Source organism: Meira miltonrushii (assembly GCF_003144205.1).
Source record: "Meira miltonrushii strain MCA 3882 unplaced genomic scaffold FA14scaffold_2, whole genome shotgun sequence".
Lineage (NCBI taxonomy): Eukaryota > Fungi > Basidiomycota > Exobasidiomycetes > Exobasidiales > Brachybasidiaceae > Meira > Meira miltonrushii.
The window spans coordinates 1,508,037-1,531,422 of NW_020289944.1; the positions used below are offsets into that span (position 1 = coordinate 1,508,037).

Consider the following 23,386-nt stretch of genomic DNA (forward strand, 5'->3'; position numbering starts at 1 on the left):
GCATGTATGCTAGCCATTGTAAGATGCTTATATGAGTGTAGCCGATGACTTGATGACAAGCCAGAGAAGAGTGACTTGGTGATTTTCATTCAAATCCAAAGTCCATTAATGATGTATGCATCAGCTTGACAGAATGTTTTCTATAAATGACAAATGATCAATCTTAGAAGAAACCTTAAAAAAGTAAGTCGGACAATAATTGTCTCTCTGCGTGGAGGTAGTAATCACGTGCAAGTGTGAATGTCATTCAAGCATACCTTGACTCCACGCGCTTCTCCCCTTTCCCCACAACCGCATAGAATTGTCTAGAAGCGAGAGCAGCTGCTGCAAGATAACACCGAGTCTAACAAGCGTGTAACATCATCCGGGCATTTAAACGCAGCTTATGCACCCCGGTTATAAAACAGAGCACGTCAGCCGACAGCTTATCAAAGACGATAATAGCAGCATATATAGCAACCTCCTCCTCCTCTTGAACATCATCTCACTAACAACATCCTTGACTCTATACAAATTACAACATACCATACAACAACTCTATTCGGGCCAGCAAAGGGCCTAATCAACCTAACTGATAACCACAACTTCACTCAAACAACTCCACAATAATGTCATCCGATTCAATCTTTGTGCCAAACAGGCTACCGGTCTTGCCATTACCTTATCCACTCATACTACATCCCTCACTTCTGTTGAGCATTCCACTCTCCTATGCTCATTCATTAAGCCTTCTCAAAGCAGCTCTACAAGTTTCACAACCAAATTCATCACAATCCAATGGTGGCAACGGTCGTCGTGATCAAATTGATGCTCATAAACCAATCATCGTAGCATGTGTTCCAACACTACGACCGGATCTATCAAACGCAACTTCTCAAGCGCCACCTGCAAATGCAATCAAGATTGACGATGATGTAGAGGAATTGGGAACGGGAAGCAAAGAAGAAGCGGATCTTCGCGTAAAGATCAATGACCTATATGATTGGGGATGTGCTGCTCGATTGATCAGACTTACTCGTCATCCTGCCAGTCAAACATGCACTCTAGTCGTTACAGGTATTGCTCGTGTTCGTGTGGATCGTTGGTTATCCGTTCGTGCACCTTTGACATCAACCACTCTTGATTCGGCACGCAATTTGACCGTTCCAGACGTTCCTGTTCCATTGGCAAGCATGACAACTTTCCCCGAAACGCCTTTCCCAGGTCGTAATCCATCAACGCAAGATCAAGAAGCTGTCAAAAAGCTACGTATTGCCGCCACTGAGCTCATTGAAGCATTGATGAACGATCCTACAAGCAGACGTTTGGACGCTGCAGATCCTCGTGCCACCGCTCTTTCTTTGCCACTATTGCCAAACGCATTGCTTAAAAGACTCATGTCCTTTGTTCGTGAAGCTCGGGATAGTCAATCTGGACTCCTGGCTGACGTTTTGGTTGGTACCTTGGGTGGAGCATGTGCATGGAACGATCGTGTAGGCGTTTTGGGCGAGTATGATCCGCGTGAAAGAGTTGCACGCACGATCACCCTGCTAGGAGAAGGTGTCTATCGTGTTCGTACTGCAAGAGAGTTGATCGCTGCTTTGGGTGCACCTTTAAGTAGCGGAAGCAAGGAAAGTTTGGCAAAGAATCAATTGGAAGGATTGCTTGCTCAATTGGCCGCTCTAAACCCAAACATCTCCGCACGAATCTCGACTGGTAATACCACATTTTCCATTGGATCAGTCAAGAAAGGATCGGAAGATGATGGAAAAGTGGGCGGAATTATTGCCATTCGTGGAAACAACAACACGAAGAATGACGATGCAAGTCAATCTGCCGTTATCCGACCAGTAAATGCACCACTCAAGCCATTCCGTGCAAACCCTTTCGGTTCGTCGAGAGGAATGGGTGGCGGTGGTGCAGGAGGAGCAGAAGGTGCGAATGAAGAAGATGAAGATGAAGTAGCTGAACTCACACGCAAACTGGATGAGGCCAAGCTTACACCTGAAGCACGCAAGGTTTGCGATAGAGAATTGAAACGGTTGGGCAGAATACCTGCTCAAAGTGTTGAGCGTGGAGTTGTGATTACGTATCTCGAGACGATGGCCGAATTACCTTGGGATAAGACTTCGACTGATATGGACACAAAGGCAATCACAACTGGCGAAGTGGATGAGGGAATCGTTTCTAGAGCTCGCAGAATCTTAGACGAGGATCATTATGGATTAGACAAAATCAAGAGACGTTTGGTGGAATACTTGGCTGTTCTTGAACTCAAGACAGAGCAAGCAAAGGAAAGAATGTCACAAGAAGAGCGTGATTCACGAGAAACTGCCAAGGCTGGAGGACGCAAAGGTGATGCTGGCAATGGTGCTCCAGAAAGTCAGTCAAAGGAAGTCGTGCCTTGGGTACCTGGCCTAGGCGAGGATGGACCTGGAATTGATCGTTTGGATGAACAAGCAGAAGATGAGGCAGAACGCAAACGTCAACGGGATGAACAAGTGAGAAGGAGAAAGAATGCATTCGTTGCAGACAAAGGACCAATTCTACTGCTTGTTGGTCCACCAGGAACGGGTAAGACATCCATTGCAAAGTCCCTGGCTGCAGCTCTCAAACGACCCTTCACACGTCTATCCCTCGGTGGTGTTCGTGATGAATCAGAGATTCGCGGTCATAGACGTACATACGTGGGTGCTATGCCTGGTAACATTGCTTCCAGCTTGCGCAAGGTGGGTGTAAGTGACCCTGTTATCCTTTTGGATGAAATCGACAAGCTTAGCAGTGGTAACGGCTTGCACGGTGATCCAATGGCAGCCATGTTGGAAGTGCTAGATCCTGAACAAAACAACCAATTCTCGGATCACTACATCAATTGCCCAATGGATTTGAGTAGAGTGTTATTCATTGCCACAGCCAACACTTTGGAGACCATCTCACCTCCTTTGCTCGATCGTACAGAAGTCATTCAAGTATCCGGTTACACACACGACGAAAAGGTCGCTATTGCCAAGCAATATTTGTTGCCCAAACAAGCAAAGGCACAAGGTTTGTCGTTCGGTAAGGATCTCATTGTTGGAGATGATGTCTTGCTCAAGATCGCAATGAGCTATACTCGAGAAGCAGGTGTACGTAGTCTGGAACGTGAGATTGGAGCTGTTGCACGAGCAAAAGCAGTTCAATTTGCTGAAGATAGAAAAGGTACTTTGAAAGACAGCAAAGGTAACAAATGTGCATACGATCCAAAGGTTCGTGTGGAAGATTTGCTAGATATTTTGGGTATCGAGTCATACGAGCCTGAAGTAGCTGATATTCAGTCGCGATCAGGTGTTTCTACCGGTTTGGCTTATCAAGGATCAGGCAGTGGAGGCATTCTGCATATCGAAACATTGATGCTACCGCCTGGAACGGGCAACATGAAGTTGACAGGAAAGCTCGGAGATGTGATTCAAGAGTCTGCCAACTTGGCATTCAGTTGGGTCAAAGCACATGCATTCCAATTGGGCATCGTACCTAATCGGGAAAGCGAATTCCCCAAGAACGACGTGCATTTGCACATGCCCAGTGGTGCAATTCCCAAAGATGGCCCAAGTGCAGGTGTAGCAATGGTTTGCGCACTTGTCAGTTTATGGACTGATACAGTCATCCCTAAAGAATTGGCAATGACTGGTGAAATCACATTGCGTGGTTTGGTGACGCCCGTTGGCGGAATCAAAGAGAAATGTCTCGGTGCTCATCGAGCCGGTATCAAAAGATTGATTTTGCCTATGCGAAACCGCAAGGATGTCGAGTCGGACTTACCACAAAACGTTCGTTCTGATCTGGACATCCAATACGTTCGTACAATCTGGCAAGCGATCGATATCGCCTTCGGAAATGCATTGTATGAAAATGCATTGATGAGAAATGGTTCTTTGGAAGGTATCGATGAAGGAAGACGGTTGATGACGTCTGAATTTGAGTCGAGCCGTCTATAAGGGTGGCAGCTCTTCCCTTTTGTACTCTGATCGCTGTTTGTTTTGTCATAAAGGATGCTAATACTATATACATTATAATAAGATGATCGTCTGATGGTGTCTTGCCTTGTATTATTGCCTTTGTGTTGGTCTCCTTAATGAACGCGCTTAGAGACGCGCTGAGCAATCGGACTTCCATGCATTTCATCTGTGGGTAAATGATTCAAGTGAGATTTACGCGTGTTCGCAATGCATCAACGCGAGCCCTCCAGAGCCCAATTTTACCACGCATTCATGATGGTATTGTAGTTCTTCTTTTTCTTGCCATCACAAGTCCAATCATCAAACTTCTTCCTTGAGCCAACACAAGGCATACATCATGCCAAGAGCATCTCAATCAGGGCCTTCGGGCACTGCATCTGTACGACAAGGTAGATCGAGTGCAATTCAATCTTTTCGACCTAGCAATGCCGATTCGCAAACCCATCAATATGATCCACACGGAAATTCAAACGAGAAACGACAAGTACGAGCACGTTATCGTAATATAATTTCAGAGAATCAAACTAAGCGTGGAAATTTAGCTGATATTAAGCCGAAAGATCTTAACAAGACTATAGAAGAAAGCAATCAGCTATTCGAAAAAGTCAAAGCACCGGCAGAAAGTGTTTTGGATTCCAGAGCTCTAGTCAGCACTTCGGAAATGGGTGCGCAATTGGCCAAGAGTATGAAAGTTGGCAGTGAATTTGAGATTGAATCATTTTTGGGATTGGCATGTAGATTGATGGGAGGTAAATTGCAATCTGCAGGCTTGGAAGATGATGACGATGATGATGATGATATGGAGGGTGATCCCTCGACGTGGAAATGGGAATTGTTGGGATTCGAAGCGGCAAAATATTCTCGAAGGGCAGCAATCGCAGATCACCTTTTAGGACCCCTCGATGTCAAATTCACAAAACGAAATGTGTCCAAAAGAACGGTCGCTGAAAAGAAAGGTCCAGAAGTGCGACCGGAACAACTTCAAGCTCAAGAGATCGCAAACAACAATAATGAAACCTCGGATGTTGTTAAAGCGATTGCTAAGCAATTGGAAAAGGTCGGCAAAGGTAAAGGTGTCAATTTATTCGAATTCGCCATCGACCCGGACAGCTTTAGCAACACTGTCGAAAATTTATTCCATATCAGTTTCTTGATCCGAGATGGAATAGCTTCCATTGACACAGAAACTGAGGATGAAGAGCCAATTTTACTAGGATGTTCGCCACCACTAGAGGAAGATTACCAAAATGGTCTGACCAAACGTCAAATCGTGATGGAATTGGATGTGAAAACATGGCGAGGCTTGGTGGAAGCGTACAACATCAAAGAAGCTATGATCAGGCACGTCAATACAGACACTTCGCATACTGCCGATACATGGGCTGCAAGACCCAATCGAAGGACGCCAAGTCGTTCTCAAAGTCGTTCCCAAAGTCGTTCCCAGAGATGAAGAGATTGCTTTACCATGATTGTACATTAACTAAACACACAATACCCTTCATGCTTCTTGTAAAATATTGTACATTGTTCGAACCTAATCAAACGAAATGCTTTAAACATGCTATTCTATGCGTACCAAAGATGAGTTTCCGTGTCCCATGCAGCGCTGGCTACCAATCCAGGCGTAAACAAGCTCCAACCGATCGAAACAACAAATTCTGTATGACCATCGTGTATCCTTCTCAGAGATGATCCTGCACCTGCTGCACCTATACGTGGACCAGCAGACATTGCTTGTCCGGCATCAATGTCCCAAACACGAGCGGTCATATCGTACGAAGCACTTGCCAAAGATCTTGCATCGTGAGGGCTGAAAGCTACTTTTCTGACCGCATATTCATGTCCTAACAAAGCTGCCGTATTCTCTCCACCTCGTAGTCCGCCTGGACCCATTCCAGGTCCTGCCTTTCCTGCTCCACGCAAATCCCATACTTTCACACCTCGATCCGTACTTCCGGTTGCCAGTGTCATTGGCCTATATTTGTTCCAGTCCACACTCAAAACTTCTCCACCCACAGGCACGACAGCAACGGGTGTTTGTGTGGGGGAGCCTGCTGCTCCTGTTCCTAGACTAGAAGCTCGAACGTCATAAAGCCGTAGATGACCATCACCGCATGCTGTTGCTATTAGATCTCCATTATGCGGTGACCAAGCACAAGCATATACACAAGCCGTATGTGAAGTGATTGCAAGCAAAGCAGTTGGTCTTTCCGGGTTCCAAATACGAACACTCGCATCCCAACTTGAAGATGCAAAGACGTCTTTTCTAATATTATTCCAATCAACACTGAAGACCTCTCTCGCATGTTCTTGCCAATGTCTGATCGGATGATCGTTCAATGTAACATCCCACAACTTTATACTTCCATCTCCGCTTGCTGTGACTAATTGATTTTCATGTACTTCTGACCATGCCGCATCATACAGACCATCTTGTGTTTCGAAAAACTTTTCCGTTTGTAGCGTCGGTGGTGGTTGACCAGGATTAGAGGGAGCATGAGAAGCAATGCTAAGTCTTCCATTTCCTACCAATCCATAATTCGCAGAAGAGGCGATCGCTAGTCTATTAGGGAAGAAAGGTGACCAGGCTACATTGTATGCTGCCAAGCCTGGCGTCCTTAGTCGGGTAAATGGTCCCGGTTGAGCAACTGCCATTGTTTTGTTGTAGAGGTGATGATGAATAAAAAGGTCTCGTTGTTTAAAGCGTGGGGTAATGAATGGGACCGGTTTACGCGGTTGCTCGATGTGCTTTCAAAAGGTGGCAGGCAGGCTCTCTCTCGTTTAGCACATCATGCAGGCAGGTAAGCTAACGCCGTTTTTGAAAGAAAGAGTCCGAGTCGGATTTATGAGTGTGCAGTGCACAAACGCTTTAGCCTGGAAGGAAGGAAATAAAATTTAAGCTTTCTTCTTCTTTCTCTTACCTGTCATTCAAATGAAGGTGGCTCTTTATGCTACTACTGCTTAGATTCACAGGTATTCGATCTCTGAGAAGACTGTCAACATACACATCTTACAAGATGAGCACCTCAGCTCCACTCTCCAAAGCAGGAGGGAATTACTCTGACGCAATTGCAGCTTTGAACACATTGCAATCCAATGCAGCAATCATTGAAGCAATTCGCAAAAGTGGAGGAAAGCTGAACGATTTCGCCATTCCAGAGATGCTTGAATATCTTGAAAGGATAGGATGGAAACAATCTGATTTGGACAGATTGAATGTCATCCACATCACAGGCACAAAAGGAAAAGGATCAACTTCTGCTTTTGTTGATTCACTCATACGGCGTACACCCGCACGAAATGAACAAGATGGAAGGCCAAAAGTTGGCTTGTATACCTCGCCGCATTTGGTACAAGTACGAGAAAGGATACGACTTGACGGAAAGCCGATCGATGAAAACTTGTTCACCCAATACTTCTGGGAAGTCTGGAATAAGCTCGAAGAGAATCCCAAACGAGCAAATCCAGACATCACACCTTTGCGACCTGTGTATTTTCGCTACCTTACCATCTTGGCATACCACGTCTTCTTAAAGCTTGGCGTCAAGTCCACAATTCTGGAAGTAGGAATTGGAGGACGATATGATTCAACAAATATTGTTCAACGTCCATTGGCAACCGGTATTACGACTTTAGGCTTGGACCATACGGCTTTGTTGGGTAACACAATTGAAGAGATTGCCTACCAAAAAGCAGGTATTTTCAAGAAAGATGCACCAGCCGCATCTGTCTGGCAACAGAGTGCAGGAGCAAGGGAAGTTGTAGCAAAAGAAGCCGAAAAGGTGGGAACATCTTCTTTCAAACAGTTACCACAGCTTACCGCTTCATCACCTGTACAACGAGCAAAGCGCGGTATTCCTGGTGAGCATCAAGCCTCCAATGCACAGCTTGCTGTTGAGCTGTACCGCACTTTCCTACGATCAGAGGCTGGAAAGCGGAAATTCCAGGCTGCGGAAAGTGAGCTAAGCTCAGACGAGTTGAGCAAGATTGAAATTGCAGCAATCGCGAATGCTCGTTGGCCAGGAAGATGCCAAGTGGTGCGTGGAAAGTCTCCTAGCGATCCTGTTTGGGGACTAGATGGTGCTCATACCGCCGAATCTCTCGAAGCATGTGCTGCCTGGTTCGTTGAATTAAGCAGTCAATCTTCTGGAACCGCAACACAGTCACGCAAAACCTTAATCTTCAATACAACCCATGACCGCAAGTCCGAGGAGTTGTTGAGTGGGATGCTGAAAGCGATTGCAGACAAGAGAAAAGATGTTAATGCACAAGGAAATGAACTCTTCTTTGACCATGTGATCTTTTGTACAAATATCACCTACAGAGAAGGTAAATCAGCTGGAGATTTGACTTCTGTTGCTGGACCTGTTTCACTAGAAGCACAAGAAACGATTCAAAAAGCATGGCAAGTGTTGGACAAACATGGAAAGACAAGGTCCGATGTTCTGCCTTCGATAGAAGAGGCTATACAAGCGGTCAACCAGCAAGATGGGGATAACCACTTTGTGTTGGTTTGCGGTAGCTTGCATTTGGTCGGGGGCGTGATGAGCCATTTGAAAGACATGAAGCTGTTGGACGAATCATTGAATGGTGTGTATACCTAGACAGAAAGTGTAAGGGGATCAATTTATCATAATCTTGGCCAACAATGCTAAAAGCCAGCGTTCGCTTTACCTCGGTCAATAATTGCATCGCCCCTTCTCTCACTGCGCTTGCAGTGTGGCCGGCTGTGCTGCTGATGGTTGTTCAGGGGCATTGACGAATGCTATCATATTTGCGTTGCTGCATAAACAAGCTTTGCGAGTAGAAGCCTTTTTTAATAGCGATGCAGATTTTTGGATGGCGCAAACACATATACGCCGAAACGTAAAGCAATCAACATAAAGAATTCGTCTGACCAGGAATGCTATTTATCAGCGCTCGCATTGCCTCTCGCCCCATCTCTCATTCTGCATTCGCCCCATCTCAGCTGCCAGAATTCGCTTCTATTCTGTTGTCATTCGGTCCTTGATGCTATTCAGCATCGCTTTTTGCTCGACCGAATCAAATGAAAATGAATTGTGATTATACACAATTAGTGTAGGCTTTTAACAGTCTATAACCTTATAGCAGAACCATAGACAGGACTCAAAGGTATATAAAGAAGCTCACTTCATTACAAAAAAAAGTTCTCCTTCATCACAACAATACTTCTTCAAGTCATCTCAACGCTGGTCGTCGACTTTGATACAAATTCAATTTCGCTTATATTTAAATTTATTCTAGACATTTGTCATCTTTGCAAGAATGTTGTTCACTCAAGTCATTTCATTGTCAGCTTTCTTGCTCGCCGTTATGGTTCTTGCTACCAATAGCGCCCAAGTAAAAGTTTTGAGCAAGAACGAGCTCTTCAGACGTAATGTGGAAATCAACATGCGTGAATTTGTCAAACGTGCTAATCATCACCCGTCTCATCAACGCTCACATGCGTATCCAACGGGAAGTTGTCAACATACCAGTTGTCCGCGTGGCGTTGGTGATTGTAGCCATCCGTGCCAAAGCTGCGTAAATAAAGTTTGCGAGTAGATAAGTATTTCAGCCGCGGTTGAAGTTGGCAAGTTATTATTTATGTTGGCATTCAAAGGTCAAAAATAATGCTCGCCACCTTTCATATTGATTTGTTGTATTTGATTCTGCAGTTCAACATCCTACATACTGACCCACTCATTAATGCAAAGAATGTTTTCTTTTATTTGTTTCATTATGGGACTTATTCAATGAGTGTTAGCAAAAAGTTATCTCAATGTCCTATCCCTCTCATTGCACCCCAACCGTGTCTTTTAAGTTGCAACCGCCTCGAAACCATAATTCATCTTAAACAATTCAATATTGTCACTTTTTCCACTCCCGCTTCCACTACTGCTTGGTTTCTTGAGTCTTTTGTTCGTTGTTGTTGATCTTGATGCGCTTGGTGGATATTGTGAATCTTTATGACGACCTTTTGTTGATATTGGAGAGCTGAGAGAGTTCGAATCACCCATCTTTAATGATGAGACGCTATTCCGTATTGCCAATGCTCCCGCCCTTCTTAGAGATTCTGTACTGCATTCGCTGTCCGAAACAACGGATGAAACCGTCCGAAGATGTTGAGGTCGTGTAGTTTCAAATGTGGTTGACAGAACTCCAGCACTTGAAGGTCTCTGTCTTGACATGACTACAAAGTTTCTTGAATGAGAAGGGTCTGAAGCTTTGTTTGTGGCATGTCTCGAAAGAGTGGCAGAGCGAGGTGAATACGGCACAATTACCAGACTAGGACTTCTGGCAAAATGAGTAGAAGTTGCAGAAGTGGGCGTCGATGATGCCAATTGCTCAAGAGTTGTTTTTGGACTGATGGGTGAGTTTGTATCGTTAGAATCTCCTCTTCTGTCGGCAGCAATACCGATTTGGGCTGGTTCAGATATTGTTCGATTATGGTATGACACTTGAGAGAACTCAGTTTTTAGTTCGGGTAACCACATTGCCGCTTCTTCTTCTTTTTCAAATTCGCATTGTGTCCAATCAAATGATCGTTCGCCCTCTTTTTGCTTACCATTCTTGCGTACTGCCTGGGTATCAAATGATTCATATAATAATGCGCTCACCACGGGTGAACTTTGTAATGCTCTACTGAGCCTATACGCATTTTCATCATAATTTGGTGATGTCATTGGGGTTGAACATGTATCGTGTCGTTCTGATCCTGTTAACATGGATGCTGTTGTGTTCAAGCTCAAGCCGGATGGCCGCGATTGTACTTGATTGCGAGCTGCACGAAACGAAGAGCTAGAAGAACTTTCGTTCAAATGAGAAAAGGGCACCGAATGTGGCTTGCTGATAGGACTTGTTTCGTGCAAAGTAGACATTGAAGGACCATGCGAACTGTTCAATGTTGCTTTGGATATACTTGAATCACTCTCGATCCGAACTGTGAGGACAGGAGGTGGTGGCTGAATAACATGTCGACCTGGTTCTGAGCCATTTGCTTCTTCTATCAATTCTTTGCGTTTCTTTTCTCTCCTTTTGCGTTTATACGTTCTCCAGAACAGATAAAGAATAAAAAGCACCAAAAGGATTGAAACAACTACCAAGCAAGCGGTTACTATGGCTTTCATATTTTTGTTATTGAGTCTTTGTGCTTCTTGATCGTTTTGTGTATCGGTAATTACTGTTGCAGGAGAGGTTGCATTATTTGGATTATAGGAGGGGTATTGCTGAGCAATAATTTGAGTTACAGCTCCTTGTCCACCTCCTTCATCTCTTCCCCTGTTTTGAGGTGTATCGGCGGTTGATGAAATTTGACGTTTCCAAAAAGAGTGTTTTTCTTTCATCGTTGGAGAAGGCATCTTGATCGTAAAGAAGGAATGCAAGATGTGAAAGATCGCTTTTCTGTTGAAATGTGATTGATGATTTATATAAAATTTAGTCACCCGCGGCTCGGCGTTCTTATAAAAGCTTTGCTGATCGATTGTTCGATGTGATTAAGTCCTCTTCTTTGCCAAAACAGTTGGCGTAATCTGCGTGACTTCAACGTGAATTTGAAGAATCTCTTTGTTTCGCACAAAGGTACTAAATAGAAGATTGAATGTATTCTTTGAATTCCTTTTTCATGCAAAAGAAGCTTATTTTCTTGATGATGGTCGCATGTACTTTGCATAAAAGGAAGGAGGTATCCGAAACATATGCCTCAATGGATTGAAGGATAAGCCGCAACCGAATGCTGTTTTCGCGTAACGCTTTTTGGCAGGCGTAATCAAACGGATGAAAACCTCTTGTTGTTTTTCTTTGTCTTACTTTGCCGAAATCAACCTCAACCAATCCTTGGGTAGAATATCCGTTCAAAAAGTGAATGCTACTAGCCTCGGAAAATTGAACTCCGCGATCGAATGTTTTGTATGTGTGGAAAGAACGAAAGATGGAGTTTAGAGATAGAGAGTAGATTTGATGTTCAAAAAAAGATCACTTTGACACTCTCTCTCCTCGAAATGAACAAAACATGCGCAAACTCAAACTCAGGAACATTCATTACATCATTTCCAACAGTAGGAGAAAGGTTTTGATTTATTCGTAATGACATTCCACAAAAGAATGAAAAAAGCACGGTTACCGTTCCTGCTTATTACGCTTTCTTTTTGCAATTCAGCGCTTTGACCTCAAAAGTGTTTGGCAAAAGAGTAATAAATACATCCCTTAACCTTCCCTGTTTTTGCGCTCTCCTAAATTGCGTTTGAGTTACGTTGAAATGAACAAAAAAGACAGGGTACGGTTCCGTAATTCAGTGCCTCCTCTAACTTGGAAAAATAAAGGGCACCAAATCATTTGAGTATATTTGACTAATCAGCCGCCAAGAAAAGGCGGATCATGTCACTCCAGAGTGTAAAGCACATCCATTCGAACTTTATAAACCAAATCACGGATCCGCAATTGAACGCATGGTGTGCATGGAAATCGACATGTCCGTACTTTTGTTTCAGGTATGATAACAGTGTGTGTGTGTGTATATGTGTCTAGACCTTCATACGCAGCAAACAACTACTCTTCCTCATTTTGTCGGCCCGACTTTTGACCTTCACCTGACAAGCCGTCATAAGCGGTTGATCCACTGTCCGCTTAAATGGATTAGAAGATTCCGCAACGGCTGTCAGCAAGTTTCATGCGAATCGATCTTTAATGCGGCAATCATCATTAGTGATATGCCGTAATGTAGCATGAATCGCAAACTCTAAATTGTGGGAAAGAAATGCATCTCCATGGGATAACGCCTGACTCTAGCGCGGAAAGAAAAGATTATTCATCATTCTTTATGAGAAGAACTCTATGTCATTGTCGTAAAAAGTCATAATATGTGTTTGAAAAAAGAAATAAAAACGTAAAATTTGCAACCCTTCACTTTCTACCAATCCTCTCCAGCTTTTGCGTTCCAGCAAAGATACGAGTGTCCAAATTTGTTGATTTATCGCCCAATCTTTGAATTCTTTGATTTTGTTCATTGATCTCTGTTCCCATTGCTTTACCCAATCTGTTCAGTTTGGAACTCAATTGACCGATCTCATCCATATTATTGTCCAATTCGTCTTCCAATTCATCATCACTTTCCGTTGCTTCAAATTGAAATCGACTTCTTTGTTGCATCTTTGCCTTTGCTGGATCTTCCTTCTTTGCATTTCCACCTCCAAATCGATCCATTCCAAATCTACCACTTCCAAATCGACCTGCTCCGACTCCGCTCAATTCTTGATCCATACGGTTTTGAGCACGTAATGCTTGTTCTCGTACTGCTTCACGTTCTTCACGTTCCTCAATGTGACGGTTCATAATTCTTGCTTCTTCAGCATCACGTTTGGCTTTCTTATTAAATCCAATATTGGGTCGGAAGATTGATCTGTTCAATCTGTTGATTTCTGCAGTGTTATCATCTGCTCTGCTAGAGTGTGCTTTTGCCATATCAAGATGACGTTCTGTATTGGCGAGCTTATCACTTTGCTCTCCCAATTTGAGCAAAGTACCGGAAGCAGTTTCTTCCGTTTCACGAGCAATACGTAAAGCATTTCGTGTGCTTGCCAATGATTCTTGTTTGGTGAATCGCATCTGTTGCTTTACTGCTTCCACCTCATCCTCCTCTTCCTCTTCGGCAGTTCGCTGTTGTTGAGGTGCGTCATAGCTATGAGCTTGCTGTTGAAGACCACGACCGTATTCTGCTTCTAGATCATCTTCAGCTCCTTGGTTTTGTGTATTGTATGCCAAATTACGATTCTTACTGCCAGTGCCAACCATTGCATCATAACTTGAGCCTAGATTAGCAGATGGTGCTCTTGCATTGGCAAAGCGTTCTTGACCACCGTAGCCTCCGCCTCCATAGCCACCACCGTAAGGATTGGGTTGTTGACCTGGAGGTGGTCGTCCATATGCGTTATTTGGCCCTCCGTATCCAGCCTGACCGTATTGACCTGGACCATTGGCAGAGCGCATACGTGATCCAGGATCGTTCATACCGCCATGGAAAGCAGGTTGACCTTGACTATATTCATCGCCAACTGGAGGGATCTTACCACCTGATGACTTTTTGTTGAAGATTCCCATCTTTGTTATATCTTTGTGTGTTTGTGTGTGTGTATGATGGTTGAGAAACAGAGAGTGAACTTCCCCTTAAGTGTTGCACTTCCCTTCCCTTGCACCGCTTTATTTAGCTTTTTCCAATCCAAGCGCGGGGGATTTGGCGGCGTAAACCAACACACGGGCTGTATACAGGCTGGTATGCTGTAATTATATCTGCATTTTTTGTCCGCCTGCAGGCGTGTTGTTTGAATGGACGATCAATCTGTACGCCTAATGTGGCGCAAGGCAGGCTTCATACCAAATAATATAGAGAGCTTTTTGCCTATGTGGGAAGCATTTGACAGATTTTAAGAGCAAACAATCTGTACTTTTGTGTATCGATTAATAAGAATTGAATATTATGATGAATATGACTATGAAAACGAGTGTGTAAATACGAAAGACAAGAAGAAGGAGAAGAAGAAAGAAAAAAAGACATATAATACCACGTTCTGAAGTTGGAATGTAGTGAAAAAATATCATGATAAAACAAAATTCATATTTAAAAATTCAATCTTAGGCCGTTAAAGGTTGCTTGTTCACATCACCCGTAAATGAATCATTCGTCGTTCCTCCAAAGATCGGCACTTGACTTGCCAATGGACTGGAAACGGATGGGATATTGTTTGTATTTCCTCCATGTTGATTGGCAGCTGCTCGTGTACCTTCGATCTGAATAGAAACGTCAGAAGATGAACTTGCATCAATCAGATTATCAACCGCTTCTGAACTTCTAGATGCAGCGAATAACGTTCTACCTGCACCACTTGAAGGCGCGCTCAAATTGTTTACGTTCGTTTGGGATCCTCTATGGGAATCTTGTAAGTTTACCAAAGCTGAATCGCTATCCCTTTGAGTAGAATATAATCCTTCCGTGCTTGTGCGATTGTCTAATTCCACTCCATCTTCATCTCGTGACAAGTTCACACGTACGTCATCGCTACGACGAACAGCATATGGTTGCGCTCCATGATGATATGCTTCATCTCTGCCATTGTTTCGCATTCCCATGCCCATACCCATGCCGCCCATTCCAGCAGGTGGCCGTGCACCATTCTCCATATCATAATGATAATTTCCTCCGCTGCCTAATTGAGAAGCCATAGCAGCTGCATGCGCAGCACGTACATCGTCAATCGTAGGAAGATCAAGAGATGCAGCAGGAGCGGGTACAGGTCGTCTTGGCCGTAATTGTTGCTTTAAATTATCGCTAGAAGGATCTTCACGTTGCTTTTGTCTGAAACGAGGAGTATGCATAGGCGGGGGTGATAATGTATCTGAAACTCTCTTACCATCGTCTAAGTTCGGTGTGCTTGGCGTGGCAATTGGACTGGAAGATTCAAGTGGGTGGCTCTGATCGGATTTTGACGGGCCCTGAATAGCAGTTGTAGACGATGAATTGGAACCGCTTCCAGCGTCTTGATAGCGATTTGCAGCTTTTGAGCTGCTCTCGGCATCGAACGATTCTCCGTTTTCATCCACATCGAGTTGATCGCCTGGAAGAACGACACTCGGTGGTTGCTGATGATCAGAACGCCAAGCTGGTTGACCGGCTGCCATTCCAATTTCTTCCCAACAACGCATCGAGCGATCTGCCCAAGCTTCTAGCACAGGCCAGCCTTTATATTCCCCTTTCAATTTGAAGCCAGCAGCACCATCTCCGCCGCGATCGCCACCACCTCTACCTGCACCACTACCGCCTCCGGAGAAGTAGGATTCATAGCCGATCGCATCTTCTTCATCGTTGCTATCGTTACTGTGCTCTTCCTCCAAAGTCCAAATTTCACCTGTTTCCAATTCTTCAGCGATGTATTGTAAGAATCTTCCCCATCCTCCTTCACCTTCACCGCGCCAAAGGACGATCTTTGTATCGAAATCACGACCAAACAAGATGACTTGTCCAGGAGAACCACCATTACCCGGATTAGGGCTCAAATCCACACCGACATAATTGCCCACACGATCGGTGATCAGAGGAATCCATCCTCGGCAAGAATATTCTGGTCTTACCCAGCCCGCTGGACAGCTACACATCCAGCCTTTAACTTCTGGATTGGCTCCTGTCGATGGATCTTCATCCACATTACGCCAAAATCTCCATTCTTCTGCAATCTGATCGAGGCTCAAAAGCGGAAGTCCGAAGAACAAACCATCGCTGCAGCTTTGATTTGATTCAAGTTCTTGCCCGTCATAACATAAATAGCTATCACGAACAGCAGGAGGTAATGCAAAGCCGATTGTGAGCTCCAAGTCATCTAATTGTGCTTCGGTTGCAGGCCAATTGAGAGTATCGGCTAATTCGGTGTAATTCTTATTGCACCAGCTTCGAATGCGTCTCCATGTATGTTTGAGCGGAGGATAAGCAGTTGATGGGATAGAGACGTTCGTCGAAAGACTTAAAGAATTACGAGATTGGGCTCCGGGCACCAAAGTTGCGGTTGATTCACCGCCATTTGAAGGAAGCATTCTTGAATTTGCTTTGCTAAAATTTGAAGTTAATGGACTGGCAGACGAAGGTGGATAGATACCGTTTGTTGATGTTGCTGTATTTGGTTCGTTACCGTATTGACCGTATGGCAATCTCCAAGCAGGATCGTCGTCGTCAAGAGAGCGAGGTGGTCCGCGTCGCATGGTTGTTGGTAAACCTGCAACAGAACGTTTTCTGTCTGAATAGGGGCCTCCTGAAGGGGAGCTTGATGAACCTTCTCCTAAGTTTGCGCTACTAAAGAGGGATGTGATGGAAGAGAAAAGACCTCCTCCATTGCCAGAACTGGAAGGCATGATGAAAAGGGTGTCCTTTTATCCTATTTGTAGAGATCTCCTGAAAAGGGCTTGAGAAGGTACAATGTTTGTTTGCAAGATTCGGTATTCTTTCACCTTAACTCTGCAGAAATGACCCTCGGCACGCCGGTTGAATTGTCACCCCTTTGATGGCTGGCAAGGGATAAAAGATCCCCTTTGAATTTAGAGTGTTTTTGCTAAACGGAACTCCGTCTCCTGTTCAACGCCAACGTCCTATCTTTCGACCTGCGGTGAAGAATGACGTAAAAATGATGGATGCGATGCTGTTCGTTGTTGGATCTCTTTCTCTCTAAGTGAAACAGAAGAGGAGAAGGTATGTGTCCGGAGAGATGATATGAATGCTCACACAATTTAGTTAAATGGAGTAACAGCAGCAGCGCTCACTGTATTGAGAGACATTTGGCCCCCCTCCCTGTCTTTTTTTTTATCTTGAGTGTGTGTGCACTCTTCAACTCGCAAGCAAATGCACGACGCGCCGAAGCTAGCAAAGCACACTTGTTCATTGTGTGTGCGTGCGTGCGTGTGTTGTGCCCTGCGCGTTTCTTACCTGAAAAAGTGCAATTTATTATTAGTGATAGGCTCATTCATTCACCCGTCAAGCTTTAAGTCCGTGAGCTTGGACACTTTTCTTAATTTAACTTATCACGACAAAAATGTTCACGAATGAATGCTATTGACGAAATAGATGAAAGGATATTACATTTAAAAAAGTATCAATATCTTAACGGTCTACCTCTCCGAACACCAAATCCATCGTTCCGATAATTGCAACCATATCGGGCAAGAAATGATGGCGGGAAAGGGTATCAGCTTGTGCCAAATGTGCAAATCCGGGCGCACGAATCTTGCATCTGTATGGTCTATTGCTTCCGTCTGAAACTAGGTACACTGCCATCTCTCCTTTTGGTGCTTCAATGGCAGAGTATGTCTCGCCTGGAGGAACTTGATATCCTTCACTGAATAGCTTAAAGTGATGAATTAGTGATTCCATAGATTCCTTCATACTTGCTCTTGGTGGTGGTACCAACTTGTGATCATCCACCTTGTATTGACCTGCAGGCATCTTGTTCAAGCATTGTTCAATGATGCGCAAACTTTGACGGAATTCTTCCACACGGCATAGGTAACGATCATAACAGTCACCGTTCTTACCGACTGGGACATCAAATTCAACTTGATCGTATGCATCATAAGGTGCAACCTTACGAATATCCCAAGGAATACCACTTCCACGCAACATCACTCCACTGAAACCAAAGTCAAGAGCTTGTTGCGCTGAAACAGTTCCAATTCCGATCGTACGTGATTTCCAGATACGGTTTCCTGTAACCAATTCTTCCATCTCATCTACACGCGATCCGAATTGAGTTGCCCACTTGTGAATATCATCCAAAAGGCCGTGGGGCAAATCGTATGCCACACCTCCAGGTCGAACATAGGCGGCGTGCAAACGTGCACCAGATACACGTTCATAGAATTCCATCAACTTTTCACGTTCTTCGAAAGCCCACAAGAAAGGTGTTAGAGCACCAACATCCATAACGTGAGACAAGACGGCCATACAGTGGTTCAAGATACGGGTAATTTCACCGAACAAAGTACGAATGAACTTGGCCCGCTCTGGAACTTCGATATTTAGCAACTTCTCCACTGCACGAGAGTAGCACAACTCGTTCGTCATCATGGAAACGTAATCCAATCGGTCAAAGTAGGGCAAGGCTTGTGTGTAGTTTTTGTATTCGATCAACTTTTCTGTTCCACGATGTAATAGACCGACGTGAGGATCGGCTCTCAAGATTTCTTCACCGTTCAACTCTAAGATCAATCTCAACACACCGTGTGCGGCAGGATGTTGAGGTCCAAAGTTGACTGTAAAGTGACGCATGCTAGCCTCTTTTCTGTTGGATCCTTCTTTCAAGATTTCTTCGGCAGAATGATGATGTAAATCTTCAACGGTTGTTGCTTGCATCATTGGGCTCATGCTCATAGTTCCTTTTGCTTGTGGTCTTGTATCTTGTGCGGTAGTGTTTTGGTGAATTTCAGCTTCGGAAGCCAAATAACGCTTTTGTGTTGGCAAAGTTTGTCTCAAGGCGGAAGTGGTTGCCATCGAAGGCAAACTTCTCCGTAGTGCAGACGCACCTCCATGGCGCATCAAAAACGGAGTCATTGGAGCCATGATTGTGTGCTGTGATCACAAAAGATGTCCTTTGATGGTGAACGAGAATGAATTCATGACCGGCTTCCAGAATGAGAATTGCCCCCCTCTGCTTACCTGACAGCATCCTGGGCTGCTGTGCTTCTATTGGTCAGCGCCCATTTCTTTTAGTGTCTTAAAAGGCGTGGCGCGTAACTTGCCATGCCCTGCCCTGCGCCTTTTCCCGCCAATCAGCAATTCTTCTCGAGTTAAGATCACGTGCACAAAGAAAGTGGAGAGAAATTAAGCTTTCAATATTAAAGGTCACGATGGCCAGCAACTTTTTCTAGGAACAGCTTTTACCTAAGGAAAGGCGCTGGATGCTGAGATTCACTTTCAGCATTCCGAGTCACCAGCCAACCGCTTAACAATATGGCTTCAACATCATCGGTACCGCGAAGGAACAATGAAGACGTAGCTTCCTCATCAAGTTTGGTATCCGCTCTGATCAGAGTTCGTGATTCGGGGAAAAAGTCCAATGTTCGCAGCACCGATCACAATGTAGCCCTTTCTCTTGGCAAAAATGACACGAATGGCTCAGCAGTAGTGCAAGAAGCTGCAGATGATGATGATGAAAAGCAGCATTCATTCTCTACAAACTCAGTAGAAAATGTTGGGCAGACAGTCACCTTGACTTCGTGGAAGACACAAGAGTTCGCTTACCGGAAAACGACAAAAGTAGGCCTAGGAGAGGATGATGAGCTACCAACGCTAGCTAGAGGACTATTTACAATGGCAATTGGCACAGACCAGCATCGAATTGTAGTGAGAGGTTACGACAAATTTTTCAACGAAGACGAAATGCCATGGACCAAGAAAGAGGCTATCGCTAAGTACAGCAGCCCTCCATATGAGCTCTCATTCAAAGAGAACGGATGTATCATATTCATTGCGGCACTTTCTCCTCATCAATTGATCGTTACATCCAAGCATTCACTCGGATCAAACGAGTCACACGAGGTATCACATGCACAAAAAGGAGAACAATGGCTCGACAAACATCTAGCACGAAGAGGAAAGAGAAAGTCAGATCTAGCCTTAGAGCTGTGGAATAGAAGCGAGACAGCCGTTGCGGAGCTATGCGATGATCAATTTGAAGAGCATGTATTGGCCTATCCGGCTGAGCGAACAGGGCTGCACTTACATGGCCTAAACAAGAACTCAGCAGAATTCATGACTCGACCAATGCAAGAAGTGGAGCAATTTGCACAAGAATGGGGATTTCTGCCGACGAGATACCTGACGATCGATAATTTGGCAGATGTTGAGAAATTCTGTCAGTCGGTTGGCGAATCGGGCAGTTGGCAAGGGATTCCCATCGAAGGATTTGTTGTGCGTACTCACAAGCCTATGACCGATTCTTCGTCGAAAGATGGTAAAGACCCAGTGTCCCCTCCTTACAAGACTGGTCAAGCTTGGTTTTATAAAGTGAAATTTGACGAACCATACCTGATGTATCGTGATTGGCGCGAATTGACTCGACGAATGCTCTCAGATAAACAAAAGTTCGACAAAGCAAAAGCGGAAAGAGGGCTGAGCTTAGGACCATCTACCACAGATGCAACTATGAAGCTTGATTCATCTCCTGCTGCAGACTTGAGCAAGAACGCAAAGAAGAAGGAACAGAAGAAAGCTGAACAAGCTCGTCGAGCGGAAGAAGCCGCTGCTGGACTCACTCCACCTTTACCACCGCAAACGAGAAGCACAAGGCCTGAAACACGATTGTTTGTGGAATGGTGTTATGAGAAGCTTTACGGTAGCAAGGATGGAAGGCAAAAGCCGGAATTGAACCTCTTTGAGTCCTTTAGCCAGAACAAAGGGATCATTAATTTACGTGAAAAGTTCATTGAATACATGAATAGCTCTGAGGGAAAAGCACGCCTTGCTGCGACAAGCAAGAAGTCGAAAGCTTCCAACGGATCTCAAGCTCAATCAGATGCGGTGCCTTTAAACGGGGAGCAGAACAACAAGACCTTCGATAAGACGCTGATTGTCCCAATCGCTGTGCCAGGATGCGGCAAGACTGTTTTGGCCGTGGCTTTATCTCACTTGATTCCCGATTTCGGTCATACACAATCTGACAATGTGCAAAGCAAAAAGACTGCTCCTACTTTCTTGCGTAACATAGGACAGGAATTGAACAATCATGACGTGGTATTCGCCGATCGGAACAATCACCTCTTCAAACACCGTAATGAAATTGTGGATATGATCAAGACTTGGCAACAAAGGACTGACAAAGGAGCAAATAGAGTTCGTCTAATAGCTGTGGCTTGGTCACTCAATACTTTGCCTTTGAACGCAATTCATCATATTTGTTCTGATCGGATCGCTCAACGAGGTGAGAATCATCAAACCCTTCGCTCGACGGAAAACAAAGACTATGAACAAATCTTGTGGCAGTTTCTACGTAATCTGGAGACATTTGGATCGGGAGAGAAAGGTGGCGGCGATAAAGGTCACGGAGATTCGGCTTTCGATAAACATATCCGATTAAGTCCGAATGCTTCGATGGAACAAAATCTCCTCAAATTGATTCAAGAGCTCATGCCTCTTTTAGGACTACCGATCCCGGACGATAAAAAGGTCAAAGTCGCTTTGCAGAAGGCATTGGAATACAAAGTATCCTTGAAGAAAGAAGTTAAAGGGGCACCTTTGCCAAGGATTCGTTATTACGGCCTTGCCATCGAATCCAACATTATCGACTTCTTGCCCGACGTCCTTGCTCCGTATCCAACTGCTCTAGAAGCATTTGAAGCATTAAAAGAAAGCAATCGCATAATTCAAACACCACATGTAACTCTGGTTCACTCTAGTGAAGTCGAAGGAGGAAGTGTATCAGCAAAAAAGAGGTGGGAGACGTTTTCGCAACTTGCAAATAACCCAAACCCACCATTGTTTTCGATGTTTATCGATCTGATCGCATGGGATGATCGAGCGATGGCATTGGGTGTGAGTGAAGTCAGGAGTGAAGGAGTTCCTGATCTTTATACCTTACAAGGACAACAATGGAGACCACATGTGACAATCGGCACTTTTGCTGAATCTATTCGGCCGTTTGAAGCTAATCGAGTTTTATCAGAAGCTGATGCGGGCCAAAATGAGGACAATGTCCACTGTGTACGCTTTCAAAGTTCTATTCGCATGCAATCTAGAATTAAAGGCATGTCATAATTGTGTATTTGTACTTCTCCTGTAGCAGCAATTGTACTTTTAAACAAATCAATAGAAATTCAATTTTGGTCCTCTTTGCTGTGATTGGTGATGTAAGCCGAAGCTAACGTCCGGCTCTCCTCTTTACCAAGATTCGCGCGCGGGCAGGGGTGCGTGCGTCAACGTGAGTAAAAGAGTGAGAGGCCCGAACCGTTGAACCTATCAAAACCCTCATCACGATTAGATTTGTGCTTTTACTGTAGTAGGTGTGATGTCTGAGAAAGTATCGGAGAATTTCAATTGGGGTAAAGGTAAAGGCTTTTTTGCAGAGATATGCTATCTTTCGAGCCGGGCACATGCTTGTGCTTCTTTGGGCGTATTAAAGTGCATATATGCGCACCCACTCTACGATCTGAGTGGGCCCAACAACCATGCTACCCGCTCTACACGGACCTTCTTTTTTGCCACACATTGACCCATGAAGACGACTAATTACGTATTCATCAGGAGTTTTCGGCAGATTCGCTGTTCGCTATGATCCAATGCAAATGAGAATGAGCCCTTTGGCGGAAAGCGGCAAATCGGCTTTTGCATTTGACATGAATAACTTCATTTGGTTCATTCCGAGCTACCATTCATTCATCAGATCGCAATATTGCAGCAAATCCTGATCGACCGTACAGGAAAGCGCTAAAATACTTTCTTCCCGTAATCTCCTTTCGCCATCTGACCCTGCCTTCGCAAAGACTGTGGCGAAGCATCACAAGACCAGGCAAAGTGGGACGGTACTACTTGCCACTTTTCTTGGCTATTTCCTATTCTCAAGATGTCTTTTTGTTCAAGTACACCACATCAACGATCATTCAAACCTTCTTTCCCGACCATCATCCTAGAACTCCGTCAAATTGTAGCATAAACGGTGTTAAGCAAGTTCTTCACCGTCGCATCCCGTTTTCACGATCTTATCACGACAAATCACGATATTGGTAAAGTGATTATTGTTCTTGTCCTGCAATCACAACAATCTTCAATTTTACCGTCACAAATCAGCCACTACTTCACCGACTTATTTATCACTCAGTCTCGCTAATCAAATAGGTTTCGTTAATATCAAGTAGTTCTTGCTAATAAAAGTGGACTCTATCGCTTTAAT

General features: G+C 44.4%; 9 protein-coding genes across 9 annotated transcripts; 4 read left to right on the forward strand and 5 right to left on the reverse strand.

Moving 5' to 3' along the window:
• The first annotated feature begins 411 nt into the window (after window positions 1-411).
• On the forward strand, window positions 412-4,059 carry FA14DRAFT_144775 (ATP-dependent protease La). The gene has a single exon (XM_025497253.1). The coding sequence runs from the start codon at window positions 609-611 to the stop codon at window positions 3,951-3,953; it is 3,345 nt and encodes a 1,114-aa protein (XP_025355435.1). The 5' UTR covers window positions 412-608; the 3' UTR covers window positions 3,954-4,059.
• A 30-nt stretch (window positions 4,060-4,089) lies between these two features.
• FA14DRAFT_37992 (uncharacterized protein) lies at window positions 4,090-5,482 on the forward strand. Its single transcript, XM_025502267.1, has one exon. It carries the CDS (start codon window positions 4,312-4,314, stop codon window positions 5,422-5,424), a length of 1,113 nt encoding a protein of 370 aa, XP_025355436.1. The 5' UTR covers window positions 4,090-4,311; the 3' UTR covers window positions 5,425-5,482.
• On the reverse strand, window positions 5,483-6,766 carry FA14DRAFT_37991 (WD40 repeat-like protein). Its single transcript, XM_025502266.1, has one exon. The coding sequence runs from the start codon at window positions 6,627-6,629 to the stop codon at window positions 5,541-5,543; it is 1,089 nt and encodes a 362-aa protein (XP_025355437.1). The 5' UTR covers window positions 6,630-6,766; the 3' UTR covers window positions 5,483-5,540.
• A 225-nt stretch (window positions 6,767-6,991) lies between these two features.
• FA14DRAFT_178514 (FolC bifunctional protein) lies at window positions 6,992-8,578 on the forward strand (the record flags this gene model as incomplete). The annotated part of the gene is made up of 1 exon (XM_025500854.1): window positions 6,992-8,578. One exon carries the CDS (start codon window positions 6,992-6,994, stop codon window positions 8,576-8,578), a length of 1,587 nt encoding a protein of 528 aa, XP_025355438.1.
• Window positions 8,579-9,788: 1,210 nt separating this feature from the next.
• On the reverse strand, window positions 9,789-11,335 carry FA14DRAFT_189140 (uncharacterized protein; the record flags this gene model as incomplete). The annotated part of the gene is made up of 1 exon (XM_025501702.1): window positions 9,789-11,335. The coding sequence occupies one exon, from the start codon at window positions 11,333-11,335 to the stop codon at window positions 9,794-9,796; it is 1,542 nt and encodes a 513-aa protein (XP_025355439.1). The 3' UTR covers window positions 9,789-9,793.
• A 1,540-nt stretch (window positions 11,336-12,875) lies between these two features.
• On the reverse strand, window positions 12,876-13,958 carry FA14DRAFT_122149 (uncharacterized protein; the record flags this gene model as incomplete). The annotated part of the gene is made up of 1 exon (XM_025496505.1): window positions 12,876-13,958. The coding sequence occupies one exon, from the start codon at window positions 13,956-13,958 to the stop codon at window positions 12,876-12,878; it is 1,083 nt and encodes a 360-aa protein (XP_025355440.1).
• Window positions 13,959-14,407: 449 nt separating this feature from the next.
• FA14DRAFT_160419 (uncharacterized protein) lies at window positions 14,408-17,251 on the reverse strand. The gene has a single exon (XM_025498666.1). The coding sequence runs from the start codon at window positions 16,863-16,865 to the stop codon at window positions 14,601-14,603; it is 2,265 nt and encodes a 754-aa protein (XP_025355441.1). The 5' UTR covers window positions 16,866-17,251; the 3' UTR covers window positions 14,408-14,600.
• Window positions 17,252-17,542: 291 nt separating this feature from the next.
• On the reverse strand, window positions 17,543-19,209 carry FA14DRAFT_160420 (putative NADH dehydrogenase 49K chain). Its single transcript, XM_025498667.1, has one exon. The coding sequence runs from the start codon at window positions 19,060-19,062 to the stop codon at window positions 17,608-17,610; it is 1,455 nt and encodes a 484-aa protein (XP_025355442.1). The 5' UTR covers window positions 19,063-19,209; the 3' UTR covers window positions 17,543-17,607.
• A 69-nt stretch (window positions 19,210-19,278) lies between these two features.
• On the forward strand, window positions 19,279-22,254 carry FA14DRAFT_144791 (uncharacterized protein; the record flags this gene model as incomplete). Its single annotated transcript, XM_025497255.1, has 2 exons — window positions 19,279-20,585; window positions 20,781-22,254. The coding sequence occupies exons 1-2, from the start codon at window positions 19,453-19,455 to the stop codon at window positions 22,252-22,254; spliced, it is 2,607 nt and encodes an 868-aa protein (XP_025355443.1). The 5' UTR covers window positions 19,279-19,452.
• Between the last annotated feature and the right edge of the window lie 1,132 nt (window positions 22,255-23,386).